The 16,029-nt window shown below is 30.2% G+C and overlaps 2 protein-coding genes and 1 long non-coding RNA gene across 3 annotated transcripts in view; 2 read left to right on the plus strand and 1 right to left on the minus strand.

Moving 5' to 3' along the window:
• LOC148233041 (uncharacterized) overlaps window positions 1-10,314 on the plus strand; it is a 252,942-nt gene extending 242,628 nt beyond the window's left edge. The window contains exons 6-7 of the mRNA XM_088189639.1: window positions 8,175-8,313; window positions 8,393-10,314. Of these exons, the coding sequence (XP_088045765.1) occupies window positions 8,175-8,313; window positions 8,393-9,031 (778 nt within the window). The 3' untranslated portion in view covers window positions 9,032-10,314. The remainder of the gene's footprint in view (window positions 1-8,174; window positions 8,314-8,392) is intronic.
• A 1,882-nt stretch (window positions 10,315-12,196) lies between these two features.
• On the plus strand, window positions 12,197-13,390 carry LOC148233042 (uncharacterized). Its single transcript, XR_015810408.1, has 4 exons — window positions 12,197-12,691; window positions 12,844-13,051; window positions 13,124-13,219; window positions 13,284-13,390. It is a non-coding gene; the product is annotated as an uncharacterized LOC148233042 (long non-coding RNA).
• A 97-nt stretch (window positions 13,391-13,487) lies between these two features.
• On the minus strand, window positions 13,488-14,735 carry LOC148233043 (apolipoprotein D-like). The gene is made up of 4 exons (XM_088189914.1): window positions 14,579-14,735; window positions 14,293-14,506; window positions 14,131-14,223; window positions 13,488-13,810 (listed from the first exon to the last, which is right to left on the minus strand). Exons 1-4 carry the CDS (start codon window positions 14,687-14,689, stop codon window positions 13,641-13,643), a joined length of 588 nt encoding a protein of 195 aa, XP_088046040.1. The 5' UTR covers window positions 14,690-14,735; the 3' UTR covers window positions 13,488-13,640.
• Between the last annotated feature and the right edge of the window lie 1,294 nt (window positions 14,736-16,029).

Here is a 16,029-nt window from a genome sequence, read left to right on the forward strand (position 1 = left end):
TGGATGCATCACGACTCGGCTCCGGTGTATGCTGGTTAATTGCACATTAAACGCTCGATAAGGTGAGGTAAGGAGAACCAAAATCGATGTGGAGTTTCGAGACTGGTTGACAATAAACGGCTTCGGTTGTGTAACAATTAATCGATGTCGATTACGATAACAAAGCATAGACAGTAGCAGATTATCAACTGGTTTAATATGAGCACTGTTATCAATAAAACTATTTATTATCTGATTTTCTGTAAGAAATCGGATACTAAATACTCTTTATTTCTAATTTTTTTTAACAAATACGTATGTATGTATATATAGAAATTCTCATCTAAGCTTAAAATTACATATAAAAATATAATTTATTACAATGCTCCTGAAAAAGGCTCTATGAAACAAAGTGCTTCGTCAAGTGAATTAAATCTACATTAAGGAATTGTCACAAGAAATTACGTTATGCAGCCGAATACTATATAAAGACATAATACTACAAATTCGATGATATATGCGAAATTTTAGCACAGAGGCGATTTTGTACGGGATTTTCCTAGTTTGCAACATTCTCGAATGTAGTGCACATTAACAATGGTTACGGCCGAGTCCAAGACCACTTTTTACGGATTAGAGACAATGAAAATTTATGCTTTTGGCTTGCGATTCATAGGCAAATAAAAACATAGCGTAATATTATTTTTTATTATATACTTGGACGCTTAACCCGTTAACGTATTCCAAAATCTGGATGCGTTCATTATCCGTCAAGTTCTTTTATCATGCTTCACAAAGAGAACGCCTGTTAGGATCTATTCAAGGGTTCCGACTGAGGATATGCTACTTTTTCACTCGAGGTCCCCTTTTCTGCTAGGGCTCTCGACGAGATCTTTTTTGAATGGGAGAATCGAGTAAATGATGCACTTTCGTACATATAGCATACATTTATAGAAATCCAACTTAAGATTTTATACATTGAAAATATAAAGAAGTTAGCTGCTGTGGAGGAAAGTTAATTTTCTAGACTTCTTGTCTTTGCAATATTAAAACTTGGCTACAAAGGGTACCACCTTATCTCGGGCAATGTTAATGTGCGGTCTGGTGCCGTGGTGTGTACCCCTAATACCGCAAACTGATCCCCTCAGCTCGGGAAGAAGCTTTGGATAAATAAATATCCGGCCAAGGTGCTCCTGAATTTCTTCAAGGAATGCTTTAATTAAAATTTACAACCTCGGCATCGGTCTTGTCGAAAGCCGGATGGTTAGCGTTTGCTATTGGACGACCTTAGTGTATCTATATATAGTAGCTTGGATTAAATTAATCGTATAAAACAGTACTTATCACATAATATTCGTTAATGCTATTTTAAATTTTTCAAAAATAAATGTGCCTATGTGCTTTTTATATATCGTCAACTTCATGCATACACCTACATACTTTCAATATGTAATACTTAGATAGGTGCATATTAATTAATATGTATCTATATAAACTTTGGATATAAAATATCCATGTTAAAAGAATCGCTGCTTAATTAATTTAGCTTTTACCTGCAACTGTATTTTTCATAACAGGAAGGAAGCAAGGAAGAAGGCGACTAATTAAAACGTACTTCAAACGAAGCAAATTGGTTTTATCTGCCGTATCATTGTAAAAAAATATCATTTTTGGCCCTCAGTTATGATTATTTTATATAATTTAAAACTTTTATGTCAAGTGTATGTACACTGACTCTGCATCTAGGTGCAGGCTTAATGAATGCGCCATTATTTTGAGTCGCGTCGGGAAAGTTTGTCGGCTCCTGTCGGGAAAACTTGTCAAAGACGGTGCAGTAGCTCTCGATGCCACTTGCCAAAGTGTTCCTGCTTGTGTGTGTGAATGTTGCATTAATTAAACATGTGAGTGCTGTTGATAATTTGATAAGCTTGTCTGAAATGTAGACTTTTATATGATTTATTTATGTAAAATAAATCAAATTATTTAATAGTAAGATATCGACGATATCAAAATTGTGTAAATATATTATTTCATTACATATATATTTACATATATTGATGATTTTAAGTATTATTTGTTTAACTCCTAACAGTATGATACATATGCTATGAATTTCTCATATCTCTAAAATACAAAGTTCCCATTAAAAATCTATTTTAAGCCACTAAAAATAACGCTAGTCTTTAAATAAAATAAATGACTTTTCATAACAGTAATGCTAAATAAAAAGTATTACAAAGAAATATGTTCATATAAGTCACATAAAAGATAATAAACAATTTTTTTTACATTACATACTAATTAAAAAAATTATTATTCAACACTACAAAGACAATTTTTGACTCGAAAGCTTACAAAAAACTGTACATTATATGATTCGTCAATAAATTATCTATATTTGCTTAATTACTAATATGAGACTTTAAATTTGTAAAAAAATAGTGCGCAATTTTTAATCAAGGAATACTTAAGAATTATTTAATCATTTTATGTAACTTAAACACAGCTATAAATAAATTCATATATTCATAAGTTTTCATAAATGATGGTGAATCATATAATATACGATACCTGTTACATAAAGAGATTTGTTTAATGATTAATCATGGCGTAAAATCTTAAGCCTAACTACAATCAGATGAGTATGTATGAACAGAATACGAAAATCAAGAACATTAACGACGTTGATGAGACACGTGTGTTCTCGCACAGTCTCACTATAGCACCAAAGGAAAGCCATTGTTTGAGGCACTTCATTTCGTCTGAGGCCATTATAGGGTCGATATTGTGCCGAGATACACAATAAGTCGTTATTGTTTTGGCATTAATGCGAGGAGATGCGAAGACTGCAAAATGACTCAACATTTTGATAGACAGGGCTACCAAAATAATATTTTATTAAATTATTAATATCTTATCGTTATCTGTTATTTATAGAAATGTACTTATTTATAACTGATAAAGATATTTAGGTATAGTATCAAGTCATTGACAAAATATCATTTACGTAACAATATAATCGCTCTTCAATGATCAATATCTTATATTTGTTTTTGACTGTCCTCGATCAATAGATCTGTTTGGTTGTCCAGAGTGATTAATTGTATTGTGTGTATGGTTAGACGTTAGAGAAGAATTCGCAAGTGCAATCTGTCATTGATGTGAATGCCATAGGAAAGAGAACAAATTTGTACACGAAGACATCTGAAGTGGCACAAGAGAGAGAGACGAACAAAGGCGGACGGTTAATAGTTTATAACCGCGGGAAGGGCGCTCGTTTGGCTGTAAACCGCAGACAATGCGCCATGAAAAGGGTTGAAGAGGATAAAAGTAATCATAACTGACAGATATCCACTCGAGGGCCGAAGGTTGCTCTCGACAAAACGACACGGAGGGGCACGCAACCGTACAAAAGACACCAAAACTATCTCTATCTCATCATAGCGAAACGGATCCGGATATATTAGAAAAAAATATTTAGATGAAAAAATAAGCACCATATGGGTGTCGGTGGTATTAAAATGCAATTAAATTTTTTACCACACAATATGTATGATTCTCTCATTCTATTCAATTTTGAACGCTTCTGTTAATAGTATGATTGAAGGATATTTTACTTAGTTACTATAGTATATATTTTCCAGTCAACTTTCTTCAACCTTCAACATGTTGTTACATTCAGATCTAAAATTTTCTTGCATACTATCGACAGCCAATCTTAAATATCCAGCTTTTCTATTATACAGACATTTTTTCTCTTTTCTATTCAATAAACAGCATTTATCTTTATCTATCAAAAAAAAATAATCAACGGACTTTTAAGAGAAAACAAATTTCTCAAAGATCTACTTTATGAGTTCTATAGATTAAATAGACAAGATAAAACAAGTTTAAACCCTGAGTTAATATTATGTTAAATATAATAAAGGTACAGAAAAAAACATTCTTACAACATTTAAAAAAAAAAACTAGTTTTATTATAATTAAAAATTGTCCGTATTTATTGGGTTTTTAATTTAAGTTTTATTAGTCAGTAGCATAAAAAAATAGTTGGTTATTTAGCGGATTGTAATTATAATTTATTAAATGCCATGCTTTTTATTCTAAATGTTATATTAATTATATTGTAAGCAAATGTAATATAAGTTTCACTAGCACAATGTAGATTATGTATTTTTTTATTTATTTTAAATCTTAAACCGTTACAACTGGTGAAACATAATAAATACCTACAGATACCCTAGACTAAAATCAGTCGGTAAAAAAGTAATATATATTTTAATAATTATAAACTCTTTGTATGACCAAGCTCAATTTTATTTTTAATATTTATTAAAATATTCATCTGTGAGATTAGGAAAATCTATAAAACTTCAGTTAATTTTAGAACTTTTATTGTTTATTTCGTTTTGATTAGATGGGTTGGAACATCAAATGGACATTTTGAAACTGTTACAGTGAAATTATAATTTCACTAGTATAAATATAATTTCACTATCTAGGTCAGTTAAAATTTATATAAATATTTATATATTCACTGGTCAATATCAGTGAAAATGTATTATAAATGTACTTATTATAATCATTTTTTAAAAAGAAATTCGCTTGTAGCGTAAATGATTCAACAAGTGGCGTTCTTTGTTGAAAACCACCGTTTACGTTGTTTTTCAACATATAATTTCACTAGTCAAATAAATAATATTTTCACTTGTAGAAATATAAATCTACCGGTGAAAATGTATTCTGATACGATTTCACTGAGATGACAGTGACAATATACTGATAAGCTTGCTAAAGATAAGATAGAGATTTAATTTTTTTTGGTTAATAGATCCAATAAAAACTTTACTGACAATCTTCAATTATTAACCCTTTTGAGTGATATCGCCGTACATGTACGGCGGTCGATCTGTCACTGTTTTGAGGTTCATATAAATAAATAAATAGTAAATAAAAAACATTTTTTTAATTTAATTTGATGTAAATGATTTTTATAGAAAATAATACCAATAAATTAACAATAAATATGATATATAATTTTTATAAAAAATATTGAGAGCCTCTGAATTATTACGAAAAAATCAACAAAAATCGAAAAATATATCAAATGAATTAACAAAATTTAATATCAGAAAAGTGTTAAAATAAATTATTAAAACACACTAATACAATATAGTAGTAAAATATATTAAATCTGTAATTTATTATAAATGCAATATAAATAATAATAAATTTAACTCATTCCAGGTGTTTACTAGCAAATTATTGGTGGAAATTTTTTGTTAGTATAAGTGAGATCTACATTTTAGCTGCTTTTTCTAGTTATATAGTAATATTCGTATTACGACTACGTACTACATTTACTTATATGCTTTACTGTGCTTGGTTACAATATTTTATTACAAATATTATTTTACACGTAAAACTCAAATCAACTCAGCATTTTTTTTAAATATTTGAATATTTATGACAGATTTTTTATACTACTAAAATTTAGTCACTTATAAAAATTAACCTAACCTCAAAAAAACATGCACAAATTCAAAAACTAGGGATATAACTCAGTTGATTGAGTTTTCGGGGCAAAATATTTGTGAGCAAACTATAATAATTTTTACGACAATTTTTAGACTGTATATTTTTGAAATCTATTATAATCTACATTAACAATGATGCAAATGTTATTAATTATATTTTCATGGTATTTTGTCTGTATTTATAAAATAAAAATATCTTTAAAATAAAGCTCTAGAAATCGTAGAGTAACTTAGCATATAAATTAAGCTAATATTTTTTGAGACAAAGATTGCAATATTAGTGTTTATTGCAATTAAATCCTACCAAATCTATCATAAGTTATCAATAATTTGTTTTTAACAATTTAACAACAAACTAATTCCTTTTACCCATTTCTTAGCTTCTAAGACATTCACAATTTTATATGTGCTTTTCTAAACACATACAGATTGATAAAACATTTCGATTAACCTCTTTTTATTGTCTGGATTTGAATATTTAAATATGTATTTATTTTTATGATACACACTATATTTGTATGTCTGTAAGCGGATTATCCATTCCCCCTGTACACATCTACAATCCCTTTTATTTTATTTTTAATAGCATTATTACATCCAGCAGCTGGCATATCCGATTTCTAGTCGCACGTTTGACTTTGGGTTCCCGTCAAAATAATAATCGCATTACTGAACGGTTTCGAGTTATTTCTTTTCCGCATATCAAATGTATCCCCTCTTGTCAAATATTATATCGACACAATACACTAGAATTCCAGCTTCATTCACACCTGTTAACAGTTAACATGTTTTCTTCGTCTCATTAAAAAAAATGATCGATAATATACCACAATGCTGTATTGTAACGCCACAATAACCCTTCAGACCGCAAACGACCGGCGCACAAATATTAAGTCCGCGGATGAAATTGTAACGATCAAAGTGCCCAAAGTCCATTTTATCCCATAAGTGTTGCTTTTGTGATGTAGGTCGCCATTTTGTGCGGCGAACAATGTCGCCGCGTCAATTGTTGACAAGGCTTGACGTCTCGAGATCCTGGACCTCGGCGTCAAGAATCCTTTATATTTATGAGAACGTAACCCACAATTAATATAAATGCCCCGAGAGGATTAAGGGCTGTCTTCCGTTCTATTGTGACGGCGAATAATGTGGTTATTATTTAATCATAGAATTTTGCGTTAGAGCTATTTTAGATAAAAAAATTCTCAGTAAAAACTATAATGGAAACCGATTGATATGCCGTAGTCTTCGCAAAAAATAATCGAATTAAAACCGTAATACATAAGAATCATTACTTACGATTTTAATAGAAATCAATATTATGAGGCAGAAAAATCACATGATTTAGTTGCAAGTTGCAAGATCAAATTTTGTATGTTTTTATTAAATTCGTTTAATAAACAACAAATAAATGAATACAAATTATTGATATTTTAATATTTATTATTAGTAACCATGACGTCCTGAATCAATACCAAGCAATTTATTCTTTATCATTAATTCCGAATATTTCTCGTATTTGGGTTGAATTAGCCTATTTTTTATTCGCGGCCGGCAATTACATCTACAATTCCCAAACATCTGTCATTATAATTACAGACAAAGGTCACAGTGAGTGCGCATGCGCCGATTGGTCACTGCTATGCCATCACCGGCCAATCGTAAGCAAGAGTCGAATTTTCGTCACACCCGTTGGACAAGGAAAATTTTAATTCCCTCAATTACGGTCACGCAACCGGCCATTTAAGATCCGTCAGGGGTGACGCCTCGGAGACATGCGATGATCGTTATTTTAGATCATAATTGTAGGCAAAATTAAACGACGGTATCATTAGACCCGATTCTAGCCGTAAGAAAAAATAGAACAGAACCATTGTGTCAAAACTCATCAAAGGATGGAGTCTGATGGCGGATTACTTGTCACGGCAGATTTGGCCCGAATATCACGCTTGAACGCATTTTAGATACTAAAAAATTAAATTGTAATATAATACGAATTACTAACGCTATATTTATATATTTATTTGTAGATAATCTACAATAAATATTCGTAATTATCCGTTAAAACTTGAACTGATGTCTATCGGGCAAATAATTTGAGAATATCTTTATGAGACCGTAGATAATCCGAAATTAAATAAAAATTTTCACAAGTTAATTGGAATGGACTTAATCAAATGCTTTCTCAAAATATGTCTATATAACGTTTACTTGGATGTACACCGGAGCTCAAAAATTTCGAAAATAATTAGAAATAAAAATAATGTTCAAAATAGTTCTTCGGATTTTATTTATTTATTTATTTTAAATCTTTAGTTGAAAACATGCCAGCCGTTAACCTGATGCGTTACAATGGGGTAAGCGCAATCAATACTGCTAAGTGGGTAGTAAGACGCCAAACTGAAATCATAGTCTATAAATCAGTAACATCTGTTTTATTATTTATTAACTATTATTACATAATATGCTTAACAATAATAATATGTTACAATTAAAGACCCCAATTTTATATATTCCCTCGTTTTTTAACTATTGCTTAAATATTTATACATGACGATGATAACAAAGTGACCTATGAAAACGATGTTGATAATATGCTTAAAATTGCTTTTAAAATACCACGAATTATACTAATTTACGTTTTTATTCTATTTTCAGACACAAAAGAAAAGTTGCGAATTTATTCCCCTGCAAAAGTCCGGCTGGGGCCCGAGCGCCTCCTCCTCCGGCCGCTTTGTACGAGGATTTAGCAGATTTAGCAGATTTATCACACAGAGCTCCAGATTCACAATTAGAGGTACGTGTAACATCTCACATAATTAAATCAATACTTTTCCCGACCGACATTTTTATTTTTTGCTTTCTTCTCTTTCCAGATGTTGGACGTTAAGTTAGGAACGCACTTCCCGAGCGGTTATCCCGTGTCGCGGAGTCCCCCCGTATTTTTAAGATCTTCTCCGGGACCAGAACCATACAGACCTAGGGAGAGGCACACCGCGGAGCACGAACCGGTTTATGAAGAGCTGCCAGCTCCGGCGGATTCTCCGGACAGCGACGGAGACTTCGCGGGAGACGAGCTCAGTTTGGCTGGAGAACTTCCACCGGCTCCGTGTATCTCTACTATACACCGAGAAGGCAGAAGACAGAGGGGGCAGAGGCCAAGGGCTCCGGCGGTTGCTTCTTTGCCTTCGAGGCGACATAGGGGCCACAACAACGCTGGAGAATTCCACGAAGGGCTACTTCTGGATGCGCTTCTAAGGCTGTATCCCAACGTCGGCACAGTTGGAGCTCCAAGAGCGCCACCATGGAATGGATGCGGGCCTCCAAGGCGCCCCCAGTGTCCTCCTTGTGCCCCTTGCACGCCATGTGCTCCATACGGACCTTGCGGCCCCTACGCCGTTTGCCCCCCAACGGCGTGCAGTAGAGACTCTTTAGGATCGGATTCCGGTTATAGCAATACCACTGGTGGCACTCGTGCTAGTTCTCGTGCTAGAAGAGACATGAACTTCTCTTAAATAATAATAGATTTAACCAATTTGCAACACTGACCAATCGACGTCTGTTTTTTTATGATTTTCATGAAGAGACATTTTTTTATTAATAATTATTATATTAATATTATAACAAAATAATAGAACTCTCAAGACTTAATAATATATCAAAGTGCTGTGAAACATGTTTATGTGTCAATTTTCCACTCTTTATTATTTAAAAACGACTTTTCGAGTGGTCATACGTCCGCAACCTGATAATCTGATAATCTGATATGTATATTGCAAAAAAAATCTTCCTAATAAATATCTAGAATTTTTTCGATTACAGGGTTTTAGAATATAATGATAATGATATTCAGTGATGTTCACATGAAATTATAATAACCAGACAATCTGTATATTATCTTTTTTGCATTATGTAATTATTGTTTAAAAAGTGATTTTTTGTTATTTTTTTTAATTATTGTAAAAATATATTATATAGAATTTTTTTGTAAATTTGTTTAATTTTTTATGAAGATTTAGCATTGTAAATATATTTTTAGAAAAATTACAATTTTATTACGCTTTATACACACTGCCAAAAATTGTTTCGCTATTATATTGTTATTAGCGAAAATGTCGAAATACTTTGCGAATTTAGATTTCTTCACATCGATACATTGGTAGGATTGTTACCATTAAATGCAACACAAAGTGATCACTTTCAAGTTTTATACTCATATAAAAATTTTAAAAATAACAAGTTAAAATATTATTAAACTCACGAAGACCATTCATTTTATATTGTAAATGGAAAATAATATATACTTACCTACATACCTAATTATTAATTTCAAAATATTAGATGCATACATTCCAATCGTTTCATTTACTTTATAAGTCGATCAAAATCGTTTCTGTATTAAAATTGTATTTTTTTCTAATACGACTCGTCGTATTACAGGTCGAGTCACGAATGCCTACAATTTTGCATATCACTAACAACAAACAAGATGTTAATCAAAGAAATCAATAACGATTATTGATATGTAATTAATACATAGGCCGCAAATATTCAATATGTTGTATTGTTATTAGATTGACGAATGTTCTCGTTGGAGCGGTCTTCCCTTAATAAAATGTATAGATTAGAACAGAATTAAACGAGTCACCTTGTAAATTTTTGTAACTATTAAGAACGTGTAAATAAATCTAATTTATAAACAAAAATCTTTTTAGAAATCTCAGGTAACTAATGGAAAAAGGTTGTGCAAACGAGACAAAAGTTGCTCGTACACAAATAATAAATTTTTTAAAGAATCGAATTTGAGTTTTATTTTATTTTTTCTACACCTTTTTTTAATGAAATAAAAATTATTTAAATGAAAGACTATTGAACTGCAGAATCCTCTTTCCCTATATATTAAATTTAATTGAGAATCTCACACAACACAAACATTGAATCGTCTTTGAGATTAAGATCCAACTATACGCATAGGTTTAGCTACAGTCACCATCACTATTATATTCCAAATGTCCCAGTTTAAACGGGACTGTCCCGGTTTCAATGTATGGTCCCGGCCAGCTTATCGTCTGTCTCGGTTATTTAGTAAAATAAATTAAAAATTTTAATATATACTCAGTACAAAAAGTGTCGCCTCGGATGGCCGACGCGCTGCTTCAGCGAAACTCTTCAAAAGCAAATAAACCAAATATATCGGATTTTGGGGAGATAACTACAATCAGTGTCGTAGCTATGGGGGGGGGGTGAAAGGGGCAGGCCCCGGGCGGCACTTGCTTGGGGGCGGCATATTTTATAAATGGTATATTAAATTAATTGTAAAATTAATTAATTGTGATATTATTTGACAGATCATGATAGAAATTCATTATTATTATTATAATAAAAATTATACACATGTATTTGTTATTTCTAGTTTCGTTTATTTAAGTATAAATTACAAATAATCAAGTATATTTTTATTATAATACATAATTTGTTGGCTAATTCTATAAATAATAATTTTTGTTTTTTTTTTCAGAAAAAATTGAAGATCTCTAAGCACCCTTTTAATTTAGCCCACGACTAAAATCTTCTAAATGTAAAGATATCAAATCAACAATAATGTAAAAAGTTTATAAAAGCACCATGGTGTTACCTCATTACATAAAAATTACTTAAAAAACTGCCAGAGAAAGGTATGAAACTCATTACATGGTTGAACAAATAGAAGATAAAAGCAAACAAAATTAAAGAAATGGAAGATGTAAGCAAAATAAAGCAACTAAGAAAAATATACTGGCTTATAATAAAAATATACTCTCCCAAAAAATTACTTTCGACGATCATAAATTGCCAGGTTTTCACAAATACATATACTATACAAGAGCTTGAATATGTACTCATATGCATACGTATACAAACACACTTATATATATATATATATATATATATATATATATATATATATATATATATATATATATATATATATATATATATATATATATATATATATATATATATATATATATATATATATATATATATATATATATATATATATATATATATATATATATATATATATATATATATATATATATATATATATATATATATATATATATATATATATATATATATATATATACACTTATTATTATTGGTTTACGAAAAGATATACTAATATATGCTCACGAAATAGTACACTAATTGTTCTAATTTTTTTGGGAGTGGTCATTACAAATGTTAAAACCGATAGATGTTTGGCTCAATTCGAGTGGGAACTCCCGCTCAGACATTCTTGTACCGCCGGCTCGCAAACTGCGTGGTAGTGGTGGCGAGCATGCCTATTATTGCTACATAGAAATACAATACAACTAACAAAGCAGCCTAGTATATCATTTATGGTCCTGCGAGCACCAATTAAACATCATGTCAAGTTCGCACGAAAAAAACACACATTAGACTTCTCCTCGGAGTGATAATTTTAACACTAAAAATTATTTAGTGCTGAATACACCAAAAGTAAATCTGCACCATCACACATAAATTGTCCCAGCTCCTCATAGCTATCACCTAAAACATCCTTGCATCTTAAAATCTCGTTGAGAAACTAGATGGCTCGTATAAAGAGAGCACTGACATTCCACTCGTATCTGAGATGCAATTGTGACTTTCTATGTCACTACAGACCGCAACTAAAAATCACCGAGCATCTATGGATTGTCGACACCACCTCTCAGTATCTTTAAAAGTTAATATACGCTACGTCGAGAATGCAATGAATTGTATCTCAACGCTCCCAGCAAAAAGCTATGAACTGACGTTTTTAATTAACCTTGTAATAAAGTGCTAAAAATATTAATTTTAACCGTAATAATATTTTTTTATAAGAACCTTTAATTTCACAATTAAAAATCATGGTTTCGTTATTTACAAAAAATATGTTTGAGGTTACTGGCAATACTCGTCTCTATAAATATAAGGCAAGCAAAAAAAAGTTCAAAGGTGTGTGAACAATCATCAGTAGTGGTTTGTTGGTCTAGTTATTTTCTTGCTATCAAAATAATTAAACTAAAATGTTAATTAAAAATATATACATTCTAACGTTGATCGCCGTTGCTTATTGTGAACTAAAAATTCCTTCAAATTGCCCTGATGTATCAGTAATAAAGAATTTCAACAGAGAAAAGGTATTTTTTAATATTACTTATTATTAATTATATCATTTTTATAAATAAAACTTGATAATTTACATAAAATATATATATACATACATATATAGTATATATTTATTTATAATGTAACAATACTAACAATATGTTATGTTACATACGTAATATAGTATTCTGGCGATTGGTACGAAATTTATCATAGCAAAGAAGAAACTAAAAATTATATTAAAAGCATTATAAAAGTAACTAACGACACCCATTATGAATTAATAAATGAAAGTATTAGAAACAGTCGAGTTGAAATAAATTATAATACGTTGATGAAAGTAAAGGAATCTGGTGATGCAAACGACAGCAAATTGGTTATGCAATGCCACGGTATACCTTTACTATTAAATATGCTACATTATTTTCTTAAATTATTATATATATCATCTTTTATGCATTTAGAAAACAAATTGCTGAGCAACTATTGGATTCTGGATACAAATTACGATTCATATTCAATAGTATTGTTGTGTAGTTCAAATAACAATATATTAAATGGTATGTATGATTTTACCGCCTAATTACTATTTGCTATAAATATTATAATTATATTTAATTTCAGTGAGCTCCTCAATATTTAGCAGAGAGCCATTCTTGAAAGCAATTGATACGTTAACCATCGATAAATACTTGAGCAAACATATGAACAAAACCACTGATTTAGACTGGAAGAACATGAAACCGGTCATTCAGCATGGATTGCCTTGTAGCGAAGGAAGGTCAATCCATAACACATTTATATCATTAATAACATTCTGTTTAATAATCACTAGAGGTTTATGAATTTATTAAAAAAAATATTTTTGCATACTACAGATATTTATACAAATGTAATCCTTTATATTATAATTAATTTCTATCATAAAGATTTATATACAATAATACCTCAATAGTTTAATTTAAAGAAAATATAATACACTTAATAATTTCCTCCAATAGAAAATCGTTTGAGTTCACATGCATCTTCGCTTTGATCAGTCACATGGTACTTGGACCATTCAAGACCCTCGGTATCCTCAATGATTTTATCGACAATATTCAAAGCTTCAGCACTCAGTTCAGGTTTCCTAGTCAAAACCCAGCTTGAAACTGAAAATAAAATGAGTCATATTAAATACAACAGATACAGTTGTTTCCATAAACGGTAGGTAAGTAGCACTCAATCAATTTGTCTGGTTTTGTAGTGAAAATCAGATTATCTTAATGTTTTAAATAAGTAAAATTAATGTTTCACTTTAAAAGTCAGTATTAATCAATATTAAGCAAAGAAGTAAAAAGTGTAAATGTTGGGCTTTGAAGAATAATTAACAAATCAAAGGCAATTAAATAAAAAAATAGTTCTTTAAAACCTTAATTACAACTAGAAATATACAGATGATGATATGTAATAAACTACCAAATTTACTCACCGGCTGTTTTGTTAAATGGCAAATTATTGCAGGTATATACTAAAGAATAATCATTGTAGTCAGTGCTCAATACCCAATAAGGAGATGTCCTACCTGTATATAAAATTGAACTCATTAATATTCTTTAAATACATGTGTGAAATATGCTTGATATTAACTTACCAACAGATGGAAAATGAACGAGTAACTTTCCACCACCATTAGCTTCAGGATCAATGGCAGCCGAGCCGACAATATCAACTTCTTTGCCCAAAAGAACCATTCGATTGACAACCGTCACATTTTCGTCTCCTAATGCATAGTTAGCCGTAACGCACTCACCTCCGATTTGGAAAATCTGTTCATATCTATGTGTCTCATACCAAAGCCCGAGGTACTGAAATACATTTTCGTTTAATTATATACATACACATGATGATTTTTTGTATAAATTTAATAAAATACTTACATCTGTGAGTATAAAGTTAGATTGAACCGGCACGTTTGGATTGCATTGTCCGTCCACAATCACTTGACTGCTGGCCAACCCAATCAAAGAAATAAATAGTGGGATGAACATTGTAGGTTGTTTCGAATTCACTCTTGGATTCCAAGTACGTATCTTCTTCGATTCGTTCGTTATATATAGTGGAGTTTATGTAATATCAAGAATACAATGCCTAATCAAATCCTTTGAACTGTTCGTTTACACAGTAGATAATGTGTTTTTTGATGACAAATGTGTAATATCTGATCTGGAATTCACTTCAATTATTAATGATTAAGATATGCACCTTATATAAGGTGTATTGTTTTATAACGTCGATGTCTACCAATGACACATCAACAATATTGAATTAAATTATTATATTTATATAATAAAATACAACTTATTTCTGTTGTCATACTTTATATTTATAATTAAATTATGTATGTTTCTATAAGAATGTAAACTCATATAGTATAGTAACTTGTAACACGTAAAAAAACTATTCCTCTTGAGTATTAAATGATTTTTATTTAATAATCAATATTTAAAGTATTTAAAACACATTAATATGTAAACTGTAGTAGATGTATCTAAAAACTTGCAAAATTGAAAGGTGTCTTTGAGTATATATGTAAACAAATACAGATTGATAAATGAGAGTTCATTTAAGTAATATGTACAGTTTTACAAGTTGTTTTCTTAGAGCAAACGAACTTGGAATCGAATCTTTATATTTGTTAATAACCTATGTTATTTTGATTAAAAATATTATTTTATTTTATTTTTCTATCATATTAGAAACATAATGCAATATGCATTTATGTAATAACATTCACGTTATGAATGATTTTGTCAATCTAGATAATAAAATAAAATTAACAATCTTGACAAGCAATCCATTGTGAAATTAAGATCAGATAAAATCAATCAAAAACTAGTTTATGTAACCATTAACACCTGAATAAATCTACGTAATTGGTTATATGACAATGACATGCATTATTTAAATTATGAATCATCTATATTCATACATGTATACTAATTATGCATAAAGCAAACTGAATTATGTAAGTATATTTCCTAAGAATCAAAATTTGCAGATTTTAAATCATAATTGTAATACTGATACAAATAATATAGGGATTACACAATTTCTTTTAACGTATAAACTTATGCTTTACATATTTTTTAGAAATGTTAGAAAAAGAATCGTTTTTGAGAGTTCAAAGCCAACAATCAATTGGTCTAAGGCGTCTGAGCTAACATGTCAACTAGCAAACAGGCAATAGTTTGCCAGGACTATTGCATGTAGAATGTGTTTAACGTTCATTGAAGAAAAACTGCGGCTGAAATTATTCTTGTTTATGTTTATGAAAGTAGCTATTGACATCAGTTTTGCATGCCATGTATTACCATGTATATGATTTCTG

This window comes from Plectrocnemia conspersa, unplaced genomic scaffold, assembly GCF_051122295.1.
Source record: "Plectrocnemia conspersa isolate PC_06_02 unplaced genomic scaffold, ASM5112229v1 ptg000008l, whole genome shotgun sequence".
In the NCBI taxonomy this organism is placed as follows: domain Eukaryota; kingdom Metazoa; phylum Arthropoda; class Insecta; order Trichoptera; family Polycentropodidae; genus Plectrocnemia; species Plectrocnemia conspersa.